The 16,660-nt window shown below is 40.1% G+C and overlaps 1 protein-coding gene across 1 annotated transcript in view; it reads left to right on the top strand.

The window, feature by feature from the left end:
• Positions 1–16,660, top strand: part of ENTPD3 (ectonucleoside triphosphate diphosphohydrolase 3) — an 87,428-nt gene that overhangs the window by 53,314 nt on the left and 17,454 nt on the right. The window contains exons 4-6 of the mRNA XM_069730049.1: positions 2,894–3,044; positions 4,948–5,107; positions 10,674–10,904. Of these exons, the coding sequence (XP_069586150.1) occupies positions 2,894–3,044; positions 4,948–5,107; positions 10,674–10,904 (542 nt within the window). The remainder of the gene's footprint in view (positions 1–2,893; positions 3,045–4,947; positions 5,108–10,673; positions 10,905–16,660) is intronic.

Here is a 16,660-nt window from a genome sequence, read left to right as displayed (position 1 = left end):
TAGGGATTCCACATCCATGGTGGCTAAAATGGTACCCTTGGGGAGGGGACCAATTGTGGATAGCTTTTTCAAAAGGTCATCGGTGTCTTATAAATAGCTAGCTGTTTTTCTTAACAGGAGTATAAGAGCATTCTCTACCCATCCTGAGATGTTTTTTTTTCAGTGAGTGTTCCCACCCTTGAGATGATGGGCTTCAATGGGTTGCCTGGCTTATGAATCTTGGGAAGCATATAGATGTACAATAACAAATTGTATTGTGGTACCGTGTTAGCCAGAAAAACCGATGTGAATACTTTTCTGCCCAATGATGACAGAAGTATTCTAGGAGTAATACCTTTATTGGCTAACCAGAAAATAATATGTTTGCAAGCTTTCAGAGCACAGTGGCTCCTTCTTCAGGCAAGATTACAAAAAATGTGTAATTGATGTTAGATTTTTCCTTTCTCTGTTTATTCAATATTGTGGTCCGCACCAAATGTCTAAATGAGTCAATATATTGGTCCAAAGTGCTGTTGCAGTCAGGAGGAGGTATAAAGTTTTTTTCTTATTCTCTAGTCTGACTTGTGTTTGGCTGCATAGAAGCCCCAGTCTCCTGAAGTATTGCTCCGTTTCACTACACAGTTCTGTTTTGTCTATAGGGTTTTGTAGGACAAAATGTGAGACCTCTAGAAAGCACACTGTGTACTAGATTAGTGGGTTTGTGAGATGACAAATAAATAAGACAGCTGACTGTAACCCTGTAAGTCTGACGGCTTTGCTTCATGCTGTTGTGTTTTGGGGGGGTTCTTGATAGATGCTTGAATGCAATCCTGCCTTCAGTCGAGGTCTGTGGAGTTACTTTTGCTGTTGTCTATGAGGTATGTCTGCAGTGTTGTATAATAATGCTGCATTTTCTGTTGTACGTTTGTAGTAAGGCTACGTTCACATTAGCGTTTCCCGATGCAGCGACGGGAAACGCAGCGGCGACGCATGCGTCATGCGCCCCTATATTTAACATGGGGGACGCATGGACATGCGTTGTGCTGCGTTGTGCGACGCATGCGTTTTTTTTGCCGCAAGCGTTGGGCAAAGAAAACGCAACAAGTTGCATTTTTTTGCATCGAAATTTCGGCAAAAAAATGACGCAAGCGTCGCAAAACGCAGCGTTTTTGCGTGCGTTTTGGTGCGTTTTTATTTGCGTTGTGCGTTGCGTCGCCGACGCAGCGGCGCACAACGCAAATGTGAACGTAGCCTAAGTGTACTCCTTAAAGTTTGTATTTCCATTTGGGCCTTTTTCTTGAAGCTGAAGAAAACATGTAAGTGTTCCAAATAGGATTCTTTAAACTTAGTCCTTTGGGTATTAAATTTTCCTTCTCGCATCTGGTTAAAAAGAAGATGTCACCGTCCAGTTGTGCCTGTTTCTTCAGAAGATCTTGTAGTTGCATAAGTGTGCGGCACATTCTGGAATCCTCCATTTAGTTAAAAGAAAAAAACACTTTACCAAAACTTTTTTTCTTAACTTTTTTTTTACATAGTTCTGTGAATACAGCTTTAAGCTCTGGTCACATCTCATTCAAGGCATGTGTATAGAACAGAATTTATATATAATTAAATATATCTGCTATTATCTCTCATTAGAAAAAAAATGTTTATTAATTTAGGAGTAAAAGGGAGGTTGGAGATCAATACAGTTCCTAAACTAAAGCTTACCTGCCAAATATATCCCAAAATGACATTCTTTTTGCATATAGTTGACTCTATGGATGTCTATGGCAATATCAGCATACAGTAACTTTTGAAAACAAAGGCTAAAACAGCATCAACTATAACATCAACTATATATTTTTGCTAATTACAGCCATACACTAAAACATACCTTTTTCCAATCTATAGAAGCATAAAAACTTACACTTAGGTAGGAAAAAAGGATCATCCCCGCGCTGCCACAAGAAGAATTCCAAAAATTGTAGAGGTTTTAACGTGGTTTATTCTACGCTTTTCAGGGTTCAGGTGACCCCTTCATCACGATATACCACAAATATTGTATACCGTATATACTCGAGTATAAGCCGAGATTTTCAGCCCATTTTTTTGGGTTGAAAGTCCCCCTCTCGGGTTATACTCGAGTCATACCCAGGGGTCGGCAGGTGCGGTCCCTGCAGCTCCCTGGTTCCCCAGCTTCTTCCTGTACCGAGCGGTCACATGGTACCGCCCATTACAGTAATGAATATGCGGCTCCACCTCCCATAGGTCCTAGAGGTGTGTATGCAGCGGATATATTCATCGCTCACTATACTGTGAGTGGTGGCCTGTATTCACACCCCATCACTTTGATTGACAGCACGCTTTGCATCGCATCTGTGCAAATTGACCTCATATCTGCTGGTAAATTGCATTTTTTGACTATGGCAGGTTCGTTATAAAGAGTCTGTCAAGACAGAATGCTTGTTCAAATCAAATACAGGCGCTCGGTGGCTTTAATGAGTCAGGAAAGAGTGGAGATAGAGGCAAAATAAGTAGGTAGGAGGATGTTTGGCCAAGACAAGGGTGCACTGAGCACCAGTACTATCCTTGAATAGTCATTCTGGGCTGACAGGGTAGTCTGGGGAGCACAAGGACTACTGTGTAGGGAGGAGGAGAAGATTAGCTGCGACCATCACCTATTGTGAATGGGGTTTCATTGTAGTCAGAGTGAAAACTGCAAAATTTAAGGATTTTATTTTATATAGATGTGATGACTTAAAAAAATAAAATCATACAAATTCTTAAATATGTTTGGCATAAAAGCTTTATGATACATTTTCTGATAACATCTTCCTATTAATAATTCTCCAAATTAGAAGACCATATACTTACAAATATACATCTGCATGTAATTCAAGAAAGTTCTAAATAGTTTGATTTGTTATTGAAGGACTTGGGATTTCCAGCTATGCCAGTGAGCCTGAAAAAGCTGCTAAGAACATCGACAACTGTATGAAGAAAGTTATAAGTGTCATTCCATTTAATCAGCAGAACAGCACCCCTGTATATTTGGGAGCCACAGCAGGGATGAGACTTCTCAGGTAAGTGACTTATTAAGAAATGTGTCAGATTTTACATCATTACATCACAAGACACAGTTTCGTGCCAATGAGCACCATGAAAATGATGTCCCTCAGTGGGAATCTTGGAGACTATTTTTGGATGTATACAAAAAAGGTTGCACTCTATCGTGCAAAAGCATGTCTAATATGAAATATATGAAATATGAATAGCAAAATGGCTTTTGAACATTAGGAAAATATTTAAGAGACGCTTTGCACAGAATTTGATATAATCAAATAGTGTGAGCCCATCAACCAATCGTCAAGGTGGTCTCATAAAACTGATGGGTCCCTGATCTCCCTGTCCAAATGTGAACACTTACCGAAGGCCAATGTCTGTATGCCTGGGTGAATGTGGACACCTCTGTTCAGCAAAGCCTACATATGGGTTGACCAGGACCAAGTGTGATGAGATGCAATTAAAAACCACATGGTGATGGGAGGAGTGCGCAGTCAGTCAGCTAACACAGAAATGACAGAAAAAAGACTCGCACATCCAAACTAGTGTGAATAGGTGCATACCAGGAGCAGCTACCTCCATACATAAATATACAAAAAAGGTTGCACTCTATCGTGCAAAAGCATGTCTAATATGAAATATATGAAATATGAATAGCAAAATGGCTTTTGAACATTAGGAAAATATTTAAGAGACGCTTTGCACAGAATTTGATATAATCAAATAGTGTGAGCCCATCAACCAATCGTCAAGGTGGTCTCATAAAACTGATGGGTCCCTGATCTCCCTGTCCAAATGTGAACACTTACCGAAGGCCAATGTCTGTATGCCTGGGTGAATGTGGACACCTCTGTTCAGCAAAGCCTACATATGGGTTGACCGGGACCAAGTGTGATGAGATGCAATTAAAAACCACATGGTGATGGGAGGAGTGCGCAGTCAGTCAGCTAACACAGAAATGACAGAAAAAAGACTCGCACATCCAAACTAGTGTGAATAGGTGCATACCAGGAGCAGCTACCTCCATACATAAATATACAAAAAAGGTTGCACTCTATCGTGCAAAAGCATGTCTAATATGAAATATATGAAATATGAATAGCAAAATTTTTGGATGTATGTGATTACATGCCACTCATTCAATACATGGATGCAGGGCCGGCTCCAGGTTTTTGAGGGCCCCGGGCGAAAGAGTCTCAGTGGGCCCCCCCTTTAACACATACCCCGATTCATGATCGCATATAAACACAGCCTTGTAGTATATAACACTGCCCACATAGTATATAGCAGCCCATGTAGTATATAGCAGCCCACATAGTATATAGCAGCGCCACTCACCCATGCACTGGTAGGACTAGGAGCTCCTCCTGAATCTGCCTCATAAGTTCAGCAGCACGGCAGCCAGCCAGGGGCGGAGATCAGAGCAGAGAACGTGCTCTCTCCCCCCACAAACAATGTCACAGTGGCTGCCTTCTCTTAACCCCTATGTGTGCCTGCCTGGCTGCACTCACTGAGTGATAAGATGCTTGTGTCAGAGCTGGCACATAGGGGTTAAGAGAACGCAGCCAGCAGTGACTTTGTAGGCGGAGAGAGTATGTTATCTCCTGCTCTGCTCTCCCAGCTGTATCACAGCATGAGTGGGCCCCCCTCTCTCCCCAGGGCCCCGGCATTTGCCCGCTGTGCCAGGTGCTGACGCCGGCCCTGCATGGATGAGATGTGTGAATACGCCTATGATTCTCTATACAAAAATTGTGAATACTCTGCCTTATCCGTTATTTAAATATTACAAAATCTAAACTGTAAAATCACTTAAAAGAGCATTGCCTATAACACTGCATGTACTAGGGCGCACATGTGTATTAAGGCTGATATTGAAGATCCACTTTCCATGTTCTTATTGTTTTTTTCCTTTAAACTACTTAGGTTGAAAAATGAAAGTGCTGCTCAAGGAGTCCTTTTCAGTATTGAGAACTACTTCCAAACCCAGCCATTTGATTTTAGAGGAGCTCACATCATTACAGGTCAGGAAGAAGGGGTTTACGGATGGATTACAGTCAACTATTTAATGGGAAATTTCTTAGAGGTGTGTGAAAAAAATGCATGCTTTCTATTCCACCTTTAAGCCTGGTAGGTCATATATCTCATAATCAATAATCATAATTTGTCCAGTTTATACAGGTCTGCATGATAAGCAGTCACCAATATCAGAAAAGTAGTTCAAGGTAACATGTTGTTCAAGGGGTTTCAAGAAATATGGAAGTCGTAATAGGGGGACAAAACATGGCTTCTGAAATGATTGCCCTCTTTAATGGCTGATGGTGTAGGAGCATGTGACCAACTTATGTCCATCAGCGTCTTCCAATTGAAAAACCCTTCATGTGTGAAGCAGGGGACACTTCACAAAGAAAGAGAACCTGTACATTTTTTAAATCACGAGTGCTGCAAAATCATGTCCTCAACATATTTACAAAAATAAAGTAGACAATCAGTTTAAAGAAGTTGCATGTTTAACCTCTTTACCACCCAAGGGGGTTTGCACGTTAATGACGAGGCCAATTTTTACAATTCTAACCAGTGTCATTTTATGAGGTAATAACTCTGTAAAGCTTTTAAAGGATCCCACTGATTCTGAGAATGTTTGTTTTTTTCTCATGACATATTTTAGTTCATGATAGGGCAATTTCTCCTGAGCATTCTTATACCATACATGTGGAGGAAAACCACTGTTTGGGGGCACGACAGAGCTCAAAAGGGAATTAGCGCCAGTTGACTTTTTGAATGCGCAATTTGCTAGAACAAAAAGTGGACACCATATCACATTTAGAGAGCCCCTAATGTACCTAAACAGTGGAAACCATCCCCAAGTGACCCCATTTTGGAAACTAGACCCCTCAGTGAATGTATTTAGATGTGTGATCAGCACCTTGAACACACAGGTGCTTCACAGAAGTTTATGTATTGTCGAGCCGTGAAAATAAAAAAAATCACATTTTCCCCACAAAAATGTTATTTTAACCCCAAACTTTGCATTTTCATAAGGGTAACAGGAGATTTTGCACAACAAAATGTAAGGAGCAATTTCTCCTGTTACCCTTATGAAAATGCAAAGTTTGGGGCTAAAATAACATTTTTCTACTGAAAATGTAATTTTTATTTTTTTTATTTTCATGGCTCAACGTTATAAACTTCTGCGAAGCACCTAGGGTTCAAGGTGCTAACTACAAATCTAAATACATTTCCTGAGGGGTCTACAATCTATGGGAAAGAGGGGCTGTCATCCCTCTGTCTTTTCTCGAAATGCTACAATAGAGTTCGATAGCAGCATTCAGGGGGTTGACGTGCTTTACTGCTCCTGGCACTGAGTCCAGGGTGTCATTTGTCAGAATCAGTGTGCGCGCAAAATCACCGGGACGTATCCATCTGTCAAAGGTCAATAAGGCAAAGGTCACGGGGACGTATGGATACATCTCGGGTGGAAAAGGGGTTAAAGGGAATCTGTCATTAGGTTTTTATTACCCCATCTGAGAGCAGCATGATGTAGGGGCAAAGACCACAATTCCAGAGATGTATCACTTACTGGGTTGCTTTCTACAGTTTTGATAAAATCACTGAGCCGAAAATCACATTTAGCCGAAACCGGCTAAATAAGATTAAAATAGATAAATCTCCGGGTCCGGATGGCATACACCCACGAGTACTAAGAGAACTAAGTAATGTAATAGATAAACCATTATTTCTTATTTTTAGGGACTCTATAGCGACAGGGTCTGTTCCGCAGGATTGGCGCATAGCAAATGTGGTGCCAATATTCAAAAAGGGCTCTAAAAGTGAACCTGGAAATTATAGGCCAGTAAGTCTAACCTCTATTGTTGGTAAAATATTTGAAGGGTTTCTGAGGGATGTTATTCTGGATTATCTCAATGAGAATAACTGTTTAACTCCATATCAGCATGGGTTTATGAGAAATCGCTCCTGTCAAACCAATCTAATCAGTTTTTATGAAGAGGTAAGCTATAGACTGGACCACGGTGAGTCATTGGACGTGGTATATCTCGATCTTTCCAAAGCGTTTGATACCGTGCCGCACAAGAGGTTGGTACACAAAATGAGAATGCTTGGTCTGGGGGAAAATGTGTGTAAATGGGTTAGTAACTGGCTTAGTGATAGAAAGCAGAGGGTGGTTATAAATGGTATAGTCTCTAACTGGGTCGCTGTGACCAGTGGGGTACCGCAGGGGTCAGTATTGGGACCTGTTCTCTTCAACATATTCATTAATGATCTGGTAGAAGGTTTACACAGTAAAATATCGATATTTGCAGATGATACAAAACTATGTAAAGCAGTTAATACAAGAGAAGATAGTATTCTGCTACAGATGGATCTGGATAAGTTGGAAACTTGGGCTGAAAGGTGGCAGATGAGGTTTAACAATGATAAATGTAAGGTTATACACATGGGAAGAGGGAATCAATATCACCATTACACACTGAACGGGAAACCACTGGGTAAATCTGACAGGGAGAAGGACTTGGGGATCCTAGTTAATGATAAACTTACCTGGAGCAGCCAGTGCCAGGCAGCAGCTGCCAAGGCAAACAGGATCATGGGGTGCATTAAAAGAGGTCTGGATACACATGATGAGAGCATTATACTGCCTCTGTACAAATCCCTAGTTAGACCGCACATGGAGTACTGTGTCCAGTTTTGGGCACCGGTGCTCAGGAAGGATATAATGGAACTAGAGAGAGTACAAAGGAGGGCAACAAAATTAATAAAGGGGATGGGAGAACTACAATACCCAGATAGATTAGCGAAATTAGGATTATTTAGTCTAGAAAAAAGACGACTGAGGGGCGATCTAATAACCATGTATAAGTATATAAGGGGACAATACAAATATCTCGCTGAGGATCTGTTTATACCAAGGAAGGTGACGGGCACAAGGGGGCATTCTTTGCGTCTGGAGGAGAGAAGATTTTTCCACCAACATAGAAGAGGATTCTTTACTGTTAGGGCAGTGAGAATCTGGAATTGCTTGCCTGAGGAGGTGGTGATGGCGAACTCAGTCGAGGGGTTCAAGAGAGGCCTGGATTTCTTCCTGGAGCAGAACAATATTGTATCATACAATTATTAGGTTCTGTAGAAGGACGTAGATCTGGGTATTTATTATGATGGAATATAGGCTGAACTGGATGGACAAATGTCTTTTTTCGGCCTTACTAACTATGTTACTATGTTACTATGTTACTGATTTATCTGCTGGGATCTGGGATCCCATACTGAGCTGGCAGTATGGGAACGCTATTAACCTGCTGATTAACCCCATATTTGCAGCTTAATAGCATTTTTTAACCCCCCCACTCGTCTGCTGATTTTGACTCTGGTTCTGAACCCGGTAATTCTACTGACCTTGTCATTGACTGCTGATTTTAGTTCTTTCTCCCTGGTTTATCCTTTGGTTTAACTTGACTGACTTACAGTATATATATATATATATAAATATATATATATATATATAATTTTTTTTTCAATCATACTACCTGTCACCCTGCTTGTTTAATACATAGCTGGCATTTAATTCCACCAGCCAGCCGCTACTCTATATATAGCCCCTATAACAGAGAATCAAAAGAAAAAAAAAAAGATGACTGACATTGCCTTTTTTCCCACTGTTTTCCAGCTGCTACAAAAAGTGACAGGGGATTTATTTTTTGACAATAATTGCTGTGTGCTTCTTCACCATATCGCTAGTTTTGGAGGATTATTAAAAGAATGACCTCATTTTCTTGTATTAGGCTTGTACATTCACACAAATTTCATTAAACATTCCTGAAGCTATAAGTCATACTGCTTAAGACAAATCCTGTTAGTATGATTTTGTGACAGCTTTGCTGCAATTTTTTTCAAGAGCATGCCGTCTTTGACTGAAACAATATTTGTGTTGTCCTGCTTGTTAAATAAGGGGAGCCTATAACCAGAAAAAACGCTATCAACCTGCAGATATGGGGTTAATCGGCAGGTTAATACCAATACTAACCTGCCTGGCACCCGCACTTGCCATTGCATTGTGGGGAGAAAAGGAACTTTATTCCCGCAGTTTTAGTTCCCGTTTCCATCATGGGGGCAGAGCTGGTTCAGTCTACATTTTGTCTATACAGAGCGGCGGCTGTAACCGCGCCTCCGGCCCTGACTGACACTGGTTAATGGCATTTTTTTTTGGTGACAGGTTCCCTTTAAAATGACTAAATTTGGTTGAACCTGCAGATTAGAGGAGCAACTGTGGATCATCTTATATGTTTGTACTTCTCACAATTCTACAGCGCATGTTAGAGGAAGGAGGAAAAGGATAAGTTGGATTTCAACATGTTAATGGGGAAGATAGAATTAAGAGAGTCACCTCAGGCACAGATGCCTTCTCATCTTCTAATTAAAATACACATGGATGCCCTGCCAAGTTGAGTGTGAATGCTTACAGCAGTATGATTCACAATTTTAACAACAGTTTCTCTACTTAAGTGACAAAGATATAAATGTACTGTACTTGCATTGTATTGTGACATGGAAAATTAATCCTTCTCCTAGAAATTAATGTGGAATTTAATAAATATTATTTTATGTAAAAGAAACAATCTCATAACATAAATACAGAACCAGAACAAAGCTCAGAACAAAAGTACAAAATAACCAAACTCATAACATACAGACAGCACCACTACCAATCTCATAACATAAAACATTGTAACATAAATACAGCTCCAGATCTAACCTCATACTGTAGTATAAACGCAGTACCAGAACCATGCCTATTACATAAATTTGGCATCAAAACTGGGGGCATACCATAGTTAAAGTGCAACAACCAAATTGATAACATAATGCTTGAGAGATTTCCATGCACTGGGGTCCAAATATAATAGGACTTGATAAGGACATAATAAACATAAAATGCCACGAGACACCAGACAAAAAAATCAAAGGCAACAAAAAGAACAACAATTGGTCTCTCAATGTCAACTGTATAACAATAGTTACCCACCACAAAATACGTAAGATAAAATATAAACTTAGTTGGCTAAAAAGATAAGTAGGGGACAGGGAGCCAACTAGCCCTCTTGTACCCTGCAGAGTTGGCAAAATCTTGAGTTGTGCTACAGCTCTGGACTATAATTCTTTTGAGTGCGACTCTAGACTAAAATACAAGATTTATTCCAGAATTTTTCTATTAAAAGTGGTCAGGTGAATGCATATTTAAATGTTACAGTAAGTACAATGGAACAGATGAAATTGAAATTATATTTTGTGATTATATTGGCTACCACCTCATCATTCTATGTTTCCATTGAGACGTCTTTGATCTCCACAATGCAGAAAATATATTGTAAGTGAACTCTTATTAAATCTCAGTTGACAAAGACTGAAAAGATTGTAAAGACAACTGCCAAAGCTACTGTACGATCGCTTCTAAAATCCCCTGCAGAGGAGATGTAGTCTTCTCCACCGGCACAGTGTCTCCAAACTTACGTAGAATGGAAAACTGGTCATACAATATGTACTAGTACCTGAAAAATTCACATATAACGTAGAGTAAAATTGTATGAGAGTGCTGCTATCTAGAATGCGGATGCAATATGCCTTTTCTTTACCCATAGAAAAACATTTGGAGCACTTGGATACGTCCAGATGGAGCGGAGACAACTGGGGCTCTGGATTTGGGTGGTGCCTCTACACAGATCTCATTCCTTCCAGAGAAGTCAGAGCAAAATCCTAATAGCACATTGGAAGTGACACTGTATGGATACAAGTACAATGTGTACACACACAGCTTCCAGTGCTATGGAAGGGATGAATCAGAGAAACGACTGCTGGCATCATTAGCTAAGGTATTAGAAACATGGCTTGTATAAAATCGTAATTATGTGTGCTAACAATTATGCTAAAGGGGAACTTTAGGCTCATATGAACATCATCACAGCAGCTGAGATCGTACTCCACCTTCTTATCTTTGGGCCAAGCATTGTAGCAAATAGTAGTTTGCCTGTGCACAGCCAATGGTCTTCCTAAAGGTCACAATTACTCCAAATATGAACAATCCACCAGAACCAAACTAATATCATAAATCCAGCAGCAGAGCCAAACTTGTAAGATATACTGTATACAGCTCCAGATCTAAGCTCATACTGTAGTACAGCAGTTGGACAGAATGAACATGTAGAAACCATCGCCTGGGAAAGCTTTTGTTAATTCTGATGTACAATCTTTTCCAAAATGGAAGCAAATTAAAAAAACTGAGAATATTGCGAAAAAACAACTTTATTTTGATGAATGCTGACTTTGGTCCTGTGACGTGACTCCATAACGGATCACTGAGGATCTGTAAATTAAGGACCATCTTCTGCATAGCAGTGGGCCTCTGCAACGAATGTAGCTTCCATGTATATTACAAACAGTTCTAATTTACCAGTCCTATTAATGTGCGATACATGGGCTCAGTAATTTGGTTTTAAAAGTTTTTAGAATATTTAATGCAAATTAAAATTGCCACTTGAAAAGCTCTTTAATGGTGTTTTCTGTAATTATGGAATAAACATCTGATTTTATGGAGGTCTGATCTTCCAAACAAGTATTGCCCCATGCAGGGTGCTCATAGTTTGCCAAACATGCACATCACACTCTGCTTTACAATCACTAGTCTATGGGAATTATGAAATAGATATTTTCATATCTAGCAGAGAGTGGTAGTTATAGTTCATACATAACACTCCTATCATCATCTGCCATCTACACTAGTGGACAAAATTGTGGATACACTTTCAAATTTTGCAATCATACAAAGTGTTTATAACAATAATGCCACAAGTAGATTAGAACACCTGTACATAGAAAAAAGGTTACCATAATACAAAATATCTCATTATTTCTATAAGAACAATGGAATGGCAGAATCAAAATATCATGTCCTAATAACTTAATTTCATGCTATCCCTATGTGTTCTTTCTTTAGTAGCGTGTAGGGTATCCTTTAGCATCGATAACAAATTGCATCTCCTTAGCATTGATTCAACAAGACTTCTCAGGTTCTCTGTGGCTATAACATGGTACCAAGAACTGACAACATGACAACAGCTGCAATCAATACACTCTGGAAGACAGTCTTCCTTTGGCTTTCTCAGAACATAACGCACTCCGTCACTACCAAAAATTGATATTCTCGTTTCTTCGCTCCAGATTACTTTCTTCCAATCTTCAGTTGCCCAGCTAGGATGTTCTTTGGCCCAGGAAATTCTCTTACTTCTCTGTTTAAGATTTAGGAATGGCTTTTTCCTTGGTGTTCATGCTTTCAGACCGGCATCAAGTAATCGGCGATGTACTGTTCTATCCGACTCCGAAACTTCTCCATCGTGCAAGAGCTGGTTGAGTTCCTTGGCTGATTCTCTTCTGTTTTGCAAGGCTAACCTAACAATTCTTCTGTCTGTTTTTGGAATTGTTGCCTTTTTCCTTCCTCTTCCACTCCACCACACATTTTCCTAGCAACTTCTCTGAAACTGTATCCCTCCTTCCTAAAAACAATAGCCATAGCTCTCTTTTTTGGAGACCAATCAGACCTCTTTGTGGCTGGCATGATTAAAATCTAAAAAAAACAACAATGATTCAGAAGTTTGTGAGCTCAAAATAGACATACCGTATATAATTATTCAGTTAAAAAATGTAAGTTTAAATATTAATAAAATACAAGAAATACAAATTCTCAATAGTTTGTAAAGAAATTAACCCCTTAACCCCCAAGGGTGGTTTGCACGTTAATGACTGGGCCAATTTTTACAATTCTGACCACTGTCCCTTTATGAGGTTATAACTCTGGAACGCTTCAACGGATCCTGATGATTCTGACTGTTTTCTCGTGACATATTGTACTTCATGATAGTGGTAAAACTTCTTTGATTTCACCTACGTTTATTTGTAAAAAAAAAATGGAATTTTGGCAAAAATGTTGAAAATTTTGCTATTTTCCAACTTTTAATTTTTATGCCCTTAAATTACAGAGCTATGTCACCCAAAATACTTAATAAGTAACATTTCCCACATGTCTACTTTACATCAGCACAATTTTGGAACACAATTTTTTGTTTTGTTAGGGAGTTGTAAGGGTTAACAGTTGACCAGCAATTTCTCATTTTTACAACACCATTTTTTTTAGGGACCACATCACATTTGAAGTCATTTTGAGGAGTCTATATGATAGAAAATAACCAAGTGTGACACCATTCTAAAAACTGCACCTCTCAAGGTGCTCAAAACCACATTCAAGAAGTTTATTAACCCTTCAGGTGTTTCACAGGAATTTTTGGAATGTTTAAAAAAAACGAACATTTAACTTTTTTCACAAAAAATTTACTTCAGCTCCAATTTGTTTAACTATACCAAGGGTAACAGGAGAAAATGGACCCCAAAGGTTGTTGTACAATTTGTCCTGAGTACGCCGATACCCCATATGTGGGGGTAAATCACTGTTTGGGCACATGGCAGAGCTCGGAAGGGAAGGAGCGCCGTTTGACTTTTCAATGCAAAATTGACTGGAATTAAGATGGGACGCCATGTTGCGTTTGGAGAGTCCCTGATGTGCTTAAACATTGAAACCCCCACAAGTGACACCATTTTGGAACATAGACTCCCTAAGGAACTTATCTAGATGTGTGGTGCGCACTTTGACCCACCAAGTGCATCACAGAAGTTTATAATGCAGAGACGTAAAAATAAAAAAATCATATTTTTTTTCACAAAAATGATCTTTTTGCCCCCAATTTTTTATTTTCCTAAGAGTAAGAGAAGAAATTGGACCACAAAAGTTGTTGTGCAATTTGTCCTGAGTATGCTGATACCCCATATGTGGGGTTAAACCACTGTTTGGGCGCATGGCAGAGCTCAGAAGGGAAGGAGCGCCGTTTGACTTTTCAATGCAAAATTGACTTTAATTGAGATGGGACGCCATGTTGCGTTTGGAGAGCCCCTGATGTGCCTAAACATTGAAACCCCCCACAAGTGACACCATTTTGGAAAGTAGACCCACTAAGGAACTTATCTAGATGTGTTGTGAGAGCTTTGAACCCCAAGTGTTTCCAATTTGTAACGCAGAGCCGTGAAAATAAAAATTATTTTTTTTTCACAAAAATTTATTTTTTAGCCCCCAGTTTTGTATTTTCCCAATGGTCACAGGAGAAATTGGACCTCAAAAATAGTTGTCCAAGCTCGGAAGAGTAGGAGTGCCGTTTGGAATGCAGACTTAGATGGAATAATAATAATAATAATAATCTTTATTTTTATATAGCGCTAACATATTCCGCAGCGCTTTACACTTTTGCACACATTATCATCACTGTCCCCGATGGGGCTCACAATCTATAATCCCTATCAGTTTGTCTTTGGAATGTGGGAGGAAACCGGAGTGCCCGGAGGAAACCCACGCAATGGTCTGCAGGCATCACATTGCGTTTGCAGAGCCCCTAATGTACCTAAACAGTAGAAACCCCCCACAAGTGACCCCATATTGGAAACTAGACCCCCCCAAGGACCTTTTCTAGATGTGTTGTGAGAACTTTGAACCCCCCAAATGTTTCACTACAAATTATAACGCAGAGCCGTGAAAATAAAAAATAATTTTTTTCCCACAAAAATGTTTTTTTTTAGCCCCCCAAATTTTTATTTTCCCAAGGGTAACAAGAGAAATTGGACCCTTAAAGTTGTCCAATTTGTCCTGAGTACGCAGATACCCCATATGTTAGGGTAAACCCCTGTTTGGGCGCACGGGAGAACTCGGAAAGAAAGGAGCACTGTTTTACTTTTTCAACGCAGAATTGGCTGGAATTGAGATCGGACGCCATGTCGCGTTTGGAGAGCCCTTGATGTGCCTAAACAGTGGAAGCCCCGAATTCTAACTGAAACCCTAACCCAAACACACCCCTAACCCTAATCCCAACTCTACTCATAACCCTAAACACACCCCTAACCCCAACACATCCCTAACCCCAACAGACCCCTAACCCTAATCCCAACCCTAACCACACCCCTAACTCCAACACACCCCTAACCCTAATCTCAACCATAACCCGAACTACACCCCTAAACCTGACACACCCCTAACCCTAATCCCAACCGTAAATGTAATCCAAACCCTAACCCTAACTTTAGCCTCAACCCTAACCCTAATTTTAGCCGCAACCCTAAACCCTAGCCCCAACCCTAACCGTAGCCCCAACCCTAAGCCTAGCCCCAACCCTAACCCTAGCTTCAACCCTAACCCTAGCCCAAACCCTTTCCCCAACCCTAACCCTAGCCCCAAAGCTAACCCTAACCCTAATGGGAAATTGGAAATAAATACTTTTTTTTATTTTATTATTTTTCCCTAACTAAGGTGGTGATGAAGGGGGATTTGATTTACTTTTATAGCAGGTTTTGTAGCTGATTTTTGGGATTGGCACCTGTCACACACTAAAAGACACTTTTTATTGCAAAAAATAGTTTTTGTGTCTCCACATTTTGAGAGCTATAATTTGGTCCACAGAGTCATGTGAGGTCTTGTTTTTTTGCGGGACGAGTTGACATTTTTATTGGTAACATTTTCGGGCATGTGACATTTTTTGATCGCTTCTTATTTTGTGAGGTAAAATGAACAAAAACCAGCTATTCATGAATTTGTTTTTTTGGGGGGCATTTATACCGTTCCACGTTTGGTAAAATTGATAAAGCAGTTTTATTCTTCGGGTCAGTACAATTACAGCGATACCTCATTTATATAATTTTTTTATGTTATGATGCATTTATACGATAAAAGCTATTTTATAGAAAAAATAATTCTTTGCATTGCTTTATTCTGAGGACTATAACTTTTTTATTTTTTCGCTGATGATGCTGTATGGCGGGTCGTTTTTTGCGGGACAAGATGACGTTTTCAGCGGTACCATGGTTATTTATATCCATCTTTTTGATCGCGTGTTATTCCACTTTTTGTTCGGAGGTATGATAATAAAGCATTGTTTTTTGCCTTTTTACGGTGATCACTGAAGGGGTTAACTAGTGAGACAGTTTTATAGGTCGGGTCGTTACGGATGCGGCGATACTAAATATGTGTACTTTTATTGTTGTTTTTATTTTTTTAGATAAAGAAATGTATTTATGGGAACAATATTTTTTTTTCTTTATTTAGGAATTTATTTTTTCTTACATGTGTGAATATTTTTTTTCTTTTTTACTTTATAACATTGCCAAGGGGGGGGGGGTTCGGGCATCATGTTATTGGGTCAGATCGCTGATTTGCAGAGCACTGTGTCAGATCAGCGATCTGACATGCACTGCAGGGATGCTTGCATGCGCTTGATCTGAGCAGGCACTTGCAAGCCACCTCCCTGCAGGACCCGGAAGCAGCCCTGTGGCCATATTGGATCCGGGGCCTGCAGGGAGGAGGTGGTAGGAGACCCTCGGAGCAACGTGATCACATCACATTGCGCCGAGGGTCTCAGGGAAGCACGCAGGGAGCCCCCTCCCTGCGCGATGCTTCCCTATACCGCCGGAACACTGCGATCATCTTTGATCGCAGTGTGCTGGGGGTTAATGTGCCAGGAGCGGTCCGTGACCGCTCCTGGCA

The sequence above is a fragment of the Ranitomeya imitator genome, chromosome 6 (genome assembly GCF_032444005.1).
Source record: "Ranitomeya imitator isolate aRanImi1 chromosome 6, aRanImi1.pri, whole genome shotgun sequence".
In the NCBI taxonomy this organism is placed as follows: Eukaryota; Metazoa; Chordata; class Amphibia; order Anura; family Dendrobatidae; genus Ranitomeya; species Ranitomeya imitator.
The sequence above is the reverse complement of the archived record's forward strand: the minus strand, read 5'-3'. Positions and strand labels throughout refer to the sequence as shown.